Source organism: Diplotaxodon limnothrissa, linkage group LG7 (genome assembly GCF_057381915.1).
Source record: "Diplotaxodon limnothrissa isolate DT_005_m linkage group LG7, D_limnothrissa_male_GT1.1, whole genome shotgun sequence".
NCBI classification, from domain to species: Eukaryota; Metazoa; Chordata; class Actinopteri; order Cichliformes; family Cichlidae; genus Diplotaxodon; species Diplotaxodon limnothrissa.
Window position 1 is genome coordinate 59,627,891 of NC_140602.1, and position 13,135 is coordinate 59,641,025.

At 38.0% G+C, this 13,135-nt stretch overlaps 1 protein-coding gene across 1 annotated transcript in view; it reads left to right on the forward strand.

Annotated features, from left to right (window-relative positions):
* Positions 1 to 13,135, forward strand: part of ythdc2 (YTH domain containing 2) — a 40,255-nt gene that overhangs the window by 23,815 nt on the left and 3,305 nt on the right. The window contains exons 23-30 of the mRNA XM_085360070.1: positions 1,234 to 1,421; positions 2,544 to 2,733; positions 3,666 to 3,757; positions 4,931 to 5,050; positions 5,145 to 5,299; positions 7,726 to 7,894; positions 11,964 to 12,179; positions 12,301 to 12,486. Of these exons, the coding sequence (XP_085216196.1) occupies positions 1,234 to 1,421; positions 2,544 to 2,733; positions 3,666 to 3,757; positions 4,931 to 5,050; positions 5,145 to 5,299; positions 7,726 to 7,894; positions 11,964 to 12,179; positions 12,301 to 12,486 (1,316 nt within the window). The remainder of the gene's footprint in view (positions 1 to 1,233; positions 1,422 to 2,543; positions 2,734 to 3,665; positions 3,758 to 4,930; positions 5,051 to 5,144; positions 5,300 to 7,725; positions 7,895 to 11,963; positions 12,180 to 12,300; positions 12,487 to 13,135) is intronic.

A 13,135-nucleotide genomic window follows, 5' to 3' on the forward strand; every position in this document is an offset into this window, starting at 1 on the left:
TATTGGTTTTATTATGTTACATTCTGTTGAAGCATGTTTTAGCTCATTTGCATTTAACATGGTTACTTTTTATTGGAACAATAACATGATCACTGTGTGGTGATAGCTCACACCACTGATTGTAGTGCCAATGATTTGAGTCAGTCCTTCAGGTTGCTCTCTAGAAACTGGCTCTCAGTGTTTAGGGCAAAGCCCTAGGTATTTCCTGTCCCTGAGAGCATTGAGCAGGGAAATTCTCAATGTTTCTTTTATTTAATCCTCCTCAGTTTATCATGAAAATCAGATATTTAACATAATTGGGTTGGACAGCATTGTGTGGATTGTAAAAAAAATTATCATTTAAAGTTGTATATCAGTTCACTTAATAGGGCCTCTAATTTACTTGCACGTTGTGTGCCCCCCATTTTTTTTCCTCAATGAGTTTCTTCCTTCACTGCGGTGTGTTTTTCTGTACTGTCCTCTATTTGATATGCTACTAGAAGTGGCTAAAGTCTTACAATAGGAATTCTGGTGTGTCAGTGCCAGATTAATCAGTGTAAAGTACCAGCATGTAAACGCAAAGTTGATGAAAATGCTTGAATTTGACAGAATATCTGTGAACACTGTAATTTACATAAAGTATTAGATATATCTTATGACTGTTACAGGGATTATTACTACCCAACTCAAAAAATTTAAGTAATGCTTTTTAAACAAGAGTATAGCATCAAGTCAGTTAAACTTATGGAAAATTGATCTGCTCAGTCAAGTAGCACAGGGGGTTAATGAGTGCATGCATACATGCAAGTTGGTGCCAGTTTCAATGCTGTAGGTGTATTTCCTAAAAATCTTGGATAAATTCTAATGTTAGTGACCTCGACCAGATCAGAGGTAAAGTTTTCTGAAAATTTTGTGAAACCAATAACTAAAGAAAAATTTGAAATATCTAAGTGACCTAGGATTTTCAAATCAAATCTCAGATGAGTTTGAATCCTGGTGACCTTGACCTCAAGGTCAGAGGTCAGGTTTTTGGAAAATCGTGTAACTGCGATAACTTGAGTAAACGGTGGTGTAAATTGATACTATAGGTGTATTTACTAGGAGGCTGAGGGGTCGCAATGGCAGCCGCCAGTGTTTTTAAACATTCCTGTGGTTTTTGGCCAAGGTTAAAACTGATTTAGACCTTACTATGAAATTTGAATAACAAGGAAGGGTTAGGGATTAGTTAAGGTAAGCAGTCTGTTTGTCCCCCAGGTTTTGTGCGAGCCCGTGGGGGCTGTGACATCCGTGATGTGAATCTAAACTCGGAAAACTGGGCCATGGTGAAGGCAGCCCTGGTAGCTGGCATGTACCCAAATATGGTTAATTTCAACAAAGAGTCTTCCCTGAAGAAGCTTCACTTTCATCCCACATCTGTCCTAAGCCAGTTTCAGTTTAAGGAGGTAGGAGATGCACACACACACACACGCACACACAGTCTTATGCATACATGCAGTTAGCTTTATGGGTATTTGGAGAATGACCTAAGTTTTGTCATTTTTCCTATGTATACCACCAAAGTGGATTTTATATAACAAAGCCAAAATGTTATTCAAGGTGTAAACTTTCAGCCTTAATTCAAGCAGTTTCACAAAAGTATTCTATTAATTGTGAAGTACTTATTCCCATGTTCTCGATTTCCTTTTGATTCTCTTATCGCTTCTTATTGCCTCAACTTTGAGAGTCGCAACAATCTCTAAGCAGCATATTAAAGACATTACATCCATGCATGTTGTTGCATGTTAGACGTATATGTCTCCTCTATTTTGTGATCAGTGTTGGGGTCATTACTCAACAAAGTAATTAGAAGACGTATTACACAGAACACTTTTCTTAAAAGTAATGCAGTACATCACTTAATTACACTCAGTGTGTGCACTCAGTCAGATCATCTATAAGCACTGGTGACCTGATGTTATTGGATGTCCTACATGCCCATGCTAAAACATTCCCTCCACTATGTTTGACAGATGTGATATTCGGAATATGAGCTGTTTCTTACTTTCTCTCCACTTTTCTAATTCTTCTCCTACAAGATAATTTCAAATCTGATGAAAGCCCAGTAGTTAATCTAAAAAGGGATTGCACTCTTTTGGACAGAAACCTCTTGAGGTTTCACCTAGAATATGCTGGAGCTGCTCTGCCATTTGTACAATTATTGCTCTTAATGCTCCTTTTACCTCTCTGATCACTTTGGATTGTATTTTGCACATTTGCTATAGATGTTCGATCAAGCCCTGTTACTTCTCAGTTTTCTAGCACTCGTTTTTTTAATGTTACTTAGTCTCAGCTTTGAGTGCGTGCAGTTGTTCCCTTCCACCTGGGGTACCTAGAACATGTTATTTATTCTCAGCTCATTGGATCCATGTGTCATTGCAGGTGCTTGGGTATCATCTAATTCTTCTTTTACCACACTTGGCTCATTATTTCCGTACTGTTTTCCCTCTTACATAACATTTAAAAATGTTTTAAATCAGTGCAAGGAAAGGGTTTTAGTCGTGTGAATGTGTGTTTCTCCTGTTTAGAAGAACCAAACCAGAATGGCCCAGGCCCTTCCCACAGATTGGATGATTTATGACGAGATGAGCCGAGGCCACAGGATGGTCACTGTCCGCTGTTGCACCCTTGTGACTTCTATCACTGTTGCCATATTTGGAGGTTGTTCCAGATTACACAGCTCTGCCCTCCATGAACCTGCTGTACAGAAAACTAATGGTAAGCAAGTCATAATACTACATAGCTCAGCTTGGTAATGTTAATATAAGTTTTGTGTACAATACATGCATAATATGAACAAAAATACTCTGGCCTCAGCACTTAGTTGCACCACTCTTTAACTTTATGTGGTCTCCCACTCTGTGGCTGAATTTCTGAATGCTTCCCACTTTGCAATATTACTTACAGTGCATTGTAATATATCTAGGTACTTTATTTTATACCTTTGACAAAGAGACTAAAAGCACCTGAATTCAAAGATTAAGATTGTCCACAACGTGCATGTGATTATTGTGCTGACATGCAACATGGGAAAAATATGGCAATGCCTGCTTGTTAGACCTCACTGTTTACTGACAACAATATATCTTAATTATTGGCTAAACTAATCACTTCTGGATACTTAGAACAGAAACACAACAGAAAAGCTGACCAATGAACACAACAACAAATAAACACAATAAGAAAGGAAATTATGAGTTATTCTTATATGAGCAGAGTCAAAAGCAAAGTATTTAAAGAAAAATTATCTTGAGTCAGGCCATAAAATTACGGACAAGAAGACTTAAGAAGCCAATAAGCACACATAACTTTTAATGAAATGGATGATTCGAAAACAAACCAGCCCAATAACGAACCAAAAAAAATTGCATACATCTTCAGAGACTATTACAAGGAACGATACTCTCAATCATTCATTTCAAGCGCTTTAGTTTCACTTTGAGATAGGTCATGGTTCAGTTCTTGGGTTATTCTTTCACGACCTGACTCCTGAGTTGAATTTCCTAGAGACATGGTCTTCTTGACCATTGTTAATTTAAAAAAACAAAAAAACCTAAAATGTAGACACATTAAATCTTTTAAATGCCACACTTTATAAGCCCACACTGTGCAGAATCACAGAGTCAATGTCTTAATTTTCTTTCTTTTAGAAAATCCACTGGATGACATCAGTGACAGTGAGACAGAGGATCTATCCGAGATAAGGATAGATGACTGGCTCGGCTTTGAAATGGACAGAGAGGTGGGAACAAAGGGAACATTGCTTCCAATGCCAACTTTTTACCTTTTGGAGTCCTTTGTTATTTTCCCTATATGAAAACATCTGGGCTGTTGTCTGCCAGTGATTAAAAATCCTCTTGTTTAATCTCATAAATCATAATAAGGAGGAGGATTTTAATTGCTTTGCATTTCTCAGTCACTTTGTAAATAATTGAATTCCAAAATCTACTCAAGTTAAACCCTTTGTGAAGATGGTTCTCAGTGTCCTGAGTCATTTAGTTCTTTTTGGCCAATTACACTTAATGACTAAATTAAAGTAATAGTCTAGAGAAGACCCTCATCATGCCTTATTAGAGATATTACCTCCTTCCATCCTATTTGAGACTCCAACTAGCATTGGTCTATGGTTGCCATCTATGATTAACAGTTCTCTGAGGCAAGGCCGTGGTTTACACATTAAGTTGGCAAACTAATAAATTATTCCCTCCGAGACACAAATCCCTTTGGATATTGCATTAGGAAACCTATCTGGCGTAAAATTGCCAACTCTGCTTCTTTTTGTTCAGCTGCCAAGTCCAGTGTTTGAAATGGCGGTGTAGTGTTTTATTCCTCTCTGGGCCTTTACATGTAAAATCTCATTCCTGTTTCTTTCATTTAATGAACAGTTCTAAGCTGTGACATGTGGTCTTCGTGGCTGTATTTGTTTACATGCATACAAAGACAGTTGCCAGACTATTTATCCCAGCTTCTTACTAAACATACTGCTGCTTGCAGTCTTTGATCAAAGGCTCAGAATGTAGTTTAGCAGACGGAGCATTTCAGTTGGTGGCACAAAGGCTTTAGAACAGCCTTCCACTCTACCTACTTATAAATGACTCTGTGGGTTATTTTAACAAGCAGCTAAAACTGTTTTGTTTAACCAGATTTTTTTATTGATGAAACTGTTTTTAAATTACCAGCTAACTTTATTCTGTCTTAAATTAATTTTGTATTTCTGTTGTGGCACTTTATATTCTTATTTTATCCTGTTTTGTTCCCAAGCACTGACTGCTTGTCTATAAAAGAGCTTTATACATTTTATTTACTTTGTAATTATGTTTTCTATATTCTCTGGTGTTGTTTGAATTTTGTCACATTAATATTTTGGTATAAACTATTACATACATTTCTGAATAAAGTTGTATCTTGTGGTCAGGCTGCAGGATTGCTGTCTGAACTGAGGCAGAAGTGGCAAAGCCTATTTATCAAGAGGATCCGTTGTCCTTCAAAGCCCTGGTCACAACAGGATGAGGCTGTCATTCAGACTCTGGTTTCTGTATGTCTTATTCTTCTGCTTTCCATTTACGTTTCACTTATTTGGATACACTATATTTTCTCAGTGACTGCCATTTTTAACTAACTTTCCTCAGGTGCTTGGAGCAGAGGAGCAGGCAGCAGGCCTGCAGCAGCCCACTGGCATTGGTCAGCGGCCTAGGCCCATGCCATTAGAAGAAGGAACAAGGACCTCTGTGAAAAACCCCAAAAATACTCCCCGACTTCCCACCACCTCCACCACCAATGAAAGGTTAGAGTTCAATAGCTTTTACACCGCAGTGTAATTAATGCTATTGTTGTTATTATGTCCTGTCAATCCGAAATCAATCAAAAGGACAAAAGAGTAGATATCGACAGTAGATATGTTATTATTTTGCCATCTCGATAACAGCTGATATATTAAGAAACTAAATATTTTATTCAAGAATTCAAGGGGAAATGTTTTTTACTTTCTAGTTAAAAAGGAATAAATCAAATGGTAAAGATTTCCACAATTTAGACTTTTTGAAAGCAGGATATTTTATTAAAGCGATTTAGCAGGAGCAAAGGAAAAGCTGAATCAAATAATAATAAAAACAAAACAAGAATCAAATCACTGTAATTCTACTGTGAGTATAGACAGTGGATGAATAATATAAAATTGCTGTTACAGCTGTGTGGTTGTGGATTTGAGATTTTAGTTAATATTAACATGTATACTATGTAGCCAAAAGTATTCACTCGCTCATATCATTGATTTCAGATGTTCTGGTTACTTCCATGGCCACAGGTGTATAAAATCAAGCACCTAAATGTTCCACATTCAACCATTAGATTACAGAGTGGATCAGCGGATGCTGAGGTGCATAGTGTCTCAGCAGCCGCTTTTTATATACAAAGCTTATAGTGTTCCCAAGTACTCAGTGAGTCCCCTTCTGGGTGCATGACATACCCATATGGAAAAGAGATATATATATATATATATATATATATATATATATATATATATATATATATATATATATATATATATATATATATATATATATATATATATCATAAAGTTTGTATCTGTCTTGTGTGAAATTTGTATGAAAAGCATATAAGAGTGAAAACAGATATAAGATCCCTTGAAAAATTATATAATGAAACTTGTATGTTTTGGATACTTACTAAAACAATATATGAAAGTAATGCGAAAGTGGCCACTTTCATGAGTAATCACATATAAGTTTTTACTATTTCTTTTCCATATGGGATATGTCTGTACAATAGTTTATACTCCTTCCATACTTTTGCGAGCATGTCTGCGATCCATGCAACCACTGCGTTGTTAAAATACTCCCCAGCAACCATGTGAAACTCACCAATCCCCTCTTTCTAATTGTACATGTTTCAATTGTTACCAGTGAAATGATGCAGACTGTAAAAAATTTGAAATCATAGGCTACGTTCACTGCAGGTCTTAATGCTCAATTCCAATTTTTTGATCAAATCCGATTTTTTTTTTTTTTTTTTTTTTTTTGTCTGCTTGTTCACACTACAAATAAATGTTGGAGTCAAATTTTTAAATGTTGTCATTGTGTTTCTTAAATTTGTAAGTCTTAGTTCAAACTGTAGGATCAAAGACATTCCTTTGTCTCTGACCACCTCCCCAGCTACTCAGGTGCTGGGGGAGGCTTTATTAGGCACATCCTATCTGAAAGATCTGTTTCTTGTGTGGTAAGCTTCCTGCTTTTATGACCCTGCGAGGAGGCCGGCTTGATGAACAAGTTGGGTTGGAGACAGGTGAGGAGCGTTGAGCTCCAAGAGCCTGGTTCCAACCAAGCCTTCCCTTGCTAGCAAGTAAAAGATGTTTGTCTTGTTTTTGTCGTTAACAAGATAGCTCTACCTCTGTTGTATGTAACGAGAAGTTTCTAAACTAGCCTGGCCTGTGGAAGTGCAGACCCAACATAAAATGTGACAGCAAACGCGCTCTAGTGTGAACCCTCAAAGCGGCCCGCATGCGCAAAAGAAGATGTCACACAAAACGCGCTCTGTTTAGACCCAGTCCAAACAGTATTGTTTGACTGATGGCCCTTAATATAAAGACTTGTTTCGGACTTTATGTTTCCCAATTTTGCTTTAAGTTATAAAGTTATTTTGTTATTTACATATGGCCTAATAATGATCCTTATTGCTGTTTTAGAGAGGAGCAGTGCTTCAAAGGATAGTTGGAAATTTCTGTCAGAATCTGCAGATTATACAGTACAAATAAAATGTTCACGTTTCTCCAACGTTGTCTTCCCAACAGTTTCACTAACATCTACACGGGATGGCCAGGAAGCTTTCACGATGTCTTCGAGCGCTTCTCCAGCGCTGATAATTGCCGTCCGTCTTGTGTCAGTGAAGTAAAAGACAGATTTAATGCGACATGACCATTCAAACAGCAGTCATTTTCTAAAACATTAGATATGTGTTGGATTTAGTACCACATACGAAAGTGACCCAGGTCGGATTTGAAAATATCGGATTTGTGCTGTTCACACTGTCATACCATGATCGGATATGGGTCGCATAGGGTCAAAAAAGTCAGATTTGATGCGCTTTCGCCTGCAGTGTAGCCACATTATTCTTTTCGATACACCTTTTATATGTTAGTCACAGTGAGTAACATAGTTGGTCATACTGTTCCACCATTTAATCATTTTCTTTTAGGTTTTGTCTAACAACAGCTTCAGACCTACATCAAATTCAACCCCACGGCCAAGATGAGCCCTCCCTGTCCAGATATCAGTTCTCTGATCATCCGTCTTCCAGTATTTCTTCCTGCTCTGCGACGTTGGACTGTCAGTCAGATACCGTTGATCATTTCTTCTCAAGAAAGGTATGAACAGTCTGCCAAGCAGTGTTTATTTCTACACATCATGTTTTCCTAACACCTTTCAAACTCTACTGATGGATACCCAATGCATATCCTAGACCAGGGGTGTCAAACTCATTTTACATTGATCTTAAGCTGGCTAGACCAGTGAAACTTCCCTACTACTATTTAACTGTTCATGATGAAGTGAAAGAAATAGGTCAGCACAACTCTTTGGACTTAAATTGTAAGAAATAAATGTGTAAAATTACAGAAAAAGTTTTGTAATAAGTGTGTCAAGAACCGTAGTTCTAACACGCAAGCTGGACCCAGAAGCAAACACAATACGCGGGAATGCATGCAAATTAACTTTATTTCTTAACTAAAGGTGACCCGGAATAACCAAAGGGAACACGCTGTTTTAATGTTAGAACAGAAGAGACCGGGAGATAAATGATTTGGGGATGCTGCAATCAGGACCGTGGGAGGCTGCAACAGTAAGGGGAGAGAGTTACTGGAGAGCAGGGAGATAACGGCATACAACAGGGGTAGAACTATTTATCTTACAATTGGGGTCGGACCGTGGGAACCGGAGGGAGGGGTGAGTGTCCGCGGGAGAGGATTCCAGGAAGACTGAGAGGATGATAGGCGGTTTTTCTGAACTCCAGGAGGACAGGCAGGTGAAGGCTTGAACGCGGCGGACAATAACCTGAGCAAACAGTGACAGGATTAACACAGTTCATAGAAACCAGAAATTCCACATCAACCGTAGTTACCACTGAATGGTGACTGATGGACTGGCGTGGCCACCTGGGCATCCCAATCGCTCCTCAGACACCGAGCCGCGGACCAAGACAAAGTGAAAAACAGCTACTCTTCTGTTTTTCACAAAGTCACAGAGTATTTATTAGAGACATAGCTAAGCATTTAGCAATTTGGCATAATTTGTGAAAGCTGAAATTTCTTCGGTATTAAGTAGCAAAAATTTGGCTTTTTTGTTAGAAGTAATTTTTGGGCTAAAGAAAAAGTGGCTGACCAAACTTTATTGAACCAGCAGCAAAAAGAAGTTTTGTGTACAGTGCTGTCAGAGTGACGAAACCTGCAGAATCTGCGAGATTTCTGCTTTCAGCTCCTGACAGTATGTCCATATCTATTTGTGGACTCTATGTACCTTCTTGTTAATTGTTTGCTGTTTTAGCTGTTTGGTGGTTGTTGAAATGACTCTTTGAGCATCTGGCGGTACATCTTGCTAAACCAGATGTTCTGCCCCTGTACCGGAGGTGTTGGGGTTCAACAGTTTAATTGTTTATTGCTTTATTACTTTGTGTAGTATGAATGGCCACAAGGGAGGTTTTTATCTGTAGGAAAACCTGGTAAACTTATGAAAATACAGCTAAAAGTCCAACATTTCTGCTTGTGCTTGTTTGTGGTGAGCAGCAGATCAAACAAGTTAAGAGGTATAAATAGCTTGAACCACATTTAAGCCTGTGAGACTCATTTAGACACTCACGACACCGAGCCATGGCTCTGTGCTACATGCACACATTTCTGTGCCTTATATGCCTTATATGCATCTGCTACTACTAGACAAAACACACAAGTTTTAAGGTACAAGTTTGAATCTTTTCATCCTCCACAATTCTACACTCAGCTTTCCAGATGCTGCTTATTCACATTTTTGCTCCTTCCTTCACTTTTTTTCCAACATGCTTAATTAAAATCCGGCTACCCAACTTTCTGTATACCTGGCCTGTACCACTACACTTGCTGTCTTTTTCGGCTCCGACGTACTGACGGGCCATTAATGACTGAATATGAAATTATCTTGTGGGCTTGATATAATTGTATCGCAGGCCGGATGTGGGACGTACATTTGACACCCCTGTCCTAGACTTTAAAAGTCTACTTTTGTAATTCTCTGTTCATAAAATGTATTTAAGATCTCCATTAGTGTACTTTTTTTTTATCTTGAATTCACAAACTGACGAGTTTTGGGTTTTTTTGTTTTGTTATTTCTTTGCAGTCATTTCTCTTGTCAGTCATGTTCTATTCTATTCTTCAGTTTTCCAAGATTTAAATATTAGAGATGGACCGATCCGATATTACGTATCGGTATCGGTCCGATACTGACCTAAATTACTGGATCGGATATCGGAGAAAAATAAAAAATGTAATCCGATCCATTAAATATCACGAAAGCACCTCACAAAACTTGCAACACGCCGTAACTCACCTCAGAACGTTAGCACGTCAGAGCAGTATGCATCACGTGATAGAGCGGCTGTGGCATGCGGGACCTGTCGGTGGTCTGGATAGCATTTGGAGCTTCGCTAGCAACCCAGCATTTCATCTCCGACAAAGTTATCCCGAGAGAAGTAAAGCAAGTGTGTAAGTCCATCTCTGAATGTAAAGCATTCCTGCGTTAAGCTTAACAAGCGATATATGGAGCGACTGCCTCTCTTGCTGCTACTTCAATCATGAAACTGCTTAACGATCAGCTGATCGGCTTTTCTGTCACGAGTCCGTCTCTCTAGTTTGTTTTTGGCCCACTTTGCACCAGAAAGAGTAAACCAGCGGCTGAACAACAGCAGCACGTTTAAGCTTGATCAGCTATTGTTAGAATGTATTTAATATTACTTTCTACTCCAGGATCTTTTTCTACGTAGCTGACGCTGGTAACTGTGCAGGGGCGGATCTAGCAAAGTTTAGCCAGGGGGGCCGATAGGGCATTAACAGGGAAAAGGGGGCACAAAGACATACTTTTCTTTCTTATTCTCATTTAAAATGTCTAGCTTTTAATAAATAATTATCTGACACCCAAAGTTTTAATTTGATGTAAAATGAATAGAAGTCAATTACTGTATATAGTAACTATTAAGTCTAATATATATACCCTAGTAAGCTATAGTACTTTTTCCCTTTGGGAAGGTACCATCTGTGCAGTCTGCAATTTTGTTGAAGAAAGATGTTGAATCTATTTAATATTTCTTGAAAAATAATTGATTTCTGTGCATTTTTTTTCACACTGCATCAAATTAAGGTTGATTACGTCGATTAAGCATCATGAGGTGGAGCGTGAGGGGTGGTTCCCTATTTTTTATTTTTTTATTTTTGTTGTTGCTGGGAGTTGGAACCCTATTAGTTAGGTTGCTTAATATTTATGCTAAGTACTCTTTAAAATACCAGAATAGGGAGGATGGTTTAGGTTTAAGTTTATTAGATTGATCAGTATTGCTGAACTATGAAATATTTTTTTTTTGCATACAGGTATAACAGAATAGCTTTAGTGTAGTTGTTGTTTTAAACTTGAGTATGAACTTATACAAAATGCAGCAAGATATTTAAAAAACAGTTTTGTTGATTAAAAAACACTATATCGGATTCATATCGGTATCGGCAGATATCCAAATTTATGATATCGGTATCGGTATCGGACATAAAAAAGTGGTATCGTGCCATCTCTATTAAATATTACTACAAGATACTCTGTAATAAACTGACAGAAACCTTTAAGGTTGGGTGATATGTAAAAATTTTCCAACCAACAATTGTCAGTCCAATAAGCATTAATAGACTTTTCCATGGGCTGATCAATGTAATCATGCATGGACTGATTTGCTCATTTAGAATCTGTATGTTTTGTTTGGAGGGAATATTTTACCTTCTTGTTTGTTTCAGTATTAATATAGCTACTTTTTGGATCATTTATTTATTTATGTATGTATGTATGTATTTATTTTTTTTATTTGAGATGTATTTGAGACTCCTATGTTTTCGTTTTTCATCTTATTTAATATCTTAGACAATCTTAGTCCGGTTCTTTTGTGTTGCCAGTAACAAATATTTCAACTCAGTTCAGTATGTTAACAACTTTAAAATAATTTTTCAGTACAGTGCATCTGATATGATTTGGAAACACACACAGAGCACAAACAAAATGAACTAATGAGTCTCTAAGTGTCTGCTTCCTTTTGGGTTTTTTTTTAAACACAAACAGGTGAGCTTGGCGCACGTTACAGTCATACTAACTAAATGATGGGTTATTGAGGTTGGATGGTAATGCTTGCTAATGTTTCTCTCTCCACTTTTGCAGCAGGTTGTGAAGCCTGTGTGCACTCAGCTGGCCTGCCATCAGACATTAGTCCGATACTTTATTATGAAAAGCAGCAACATCAGGAACTTGGAAATTTCTCAGCAAAAAGGCATCTGGTCTACTACACCAAGTAATGAGACCAAACTCACCAAGGCCTTTTTGGAGAATAGCGCCATCATCCTTATCTTCTCTGTTCAGGGCTCTGGACACTTCCAGGTGACACTCTGTATGCATGATCATGTGTGCCAGAGTCATGATGCTGACTGTGAAATTGCAACAGTAAAAAGAAAATCGGTTTTGAAAGACCAAACTTGTGTTTTTGTTTTCTTTTTCACAGGGCTATGCTCGCATGACGTCTGTCGTCAGTCAGGAGGAGAGCTGTCATGACTGGGGCCTCATGGAACTAGGAGGGGCTTTCAGTGTAGAATGGATACACAAAGAAAATATTCCCTTCCAGTGCACCCAGCATATCCTCAACCCATGGAATGACAACAAGAAGGTCCAGATTAGCAGGGATGGGCAGGTACATATACAGGGTGCATCACAGCACAGAAGCTCTTTCACATATTGGTACAAGCAGTTAATGTGACTGCCAGCACGAATGGTAGTGGCATACTGCTCCAGCAGAGAATGCAGTGAACAGTTAATAAACGGATCATTTGCAAACACTAAATTAGAACTAAACACAAACTCCAAAGAGTTTTAATGTTGTGTAAAATGTGAATAAAATCTGATCTCATTAAACCATTTTTGTATCCACAAAAAACACAGAAAGCATACCGAATGCTTAAACTGAGCAAATATCCCCTTTTAAAGATGAAAAAGGTGATGGTAGCAACACTTCTCAGAAAACTTGGGACATAGCCATGTTTCCTACTGTGTGCTATCCCCTCTTTTAACACCCATTAAAACTTGCAGATCTTTTGGGAGAGAACTCTAGTCCCCTTCTTGTCTAATAGAGGATCTTAGCTTTTCAGCAGTTGTGGTCCTTTCTATATACAGTTTTATGATGCACCAAATATTTTACGTTGGTTAAAAGAGACTGTGGTGGCGTTTTTGTATCATATTTACATATAGCCTCCGGCTTCTTCTTTGTATCAGAGAACTTGAACTTGATTTGTGGATGGCATGGTGAAATGCATTTATAGATGGTGATTTGTGGTAGTGTTCCT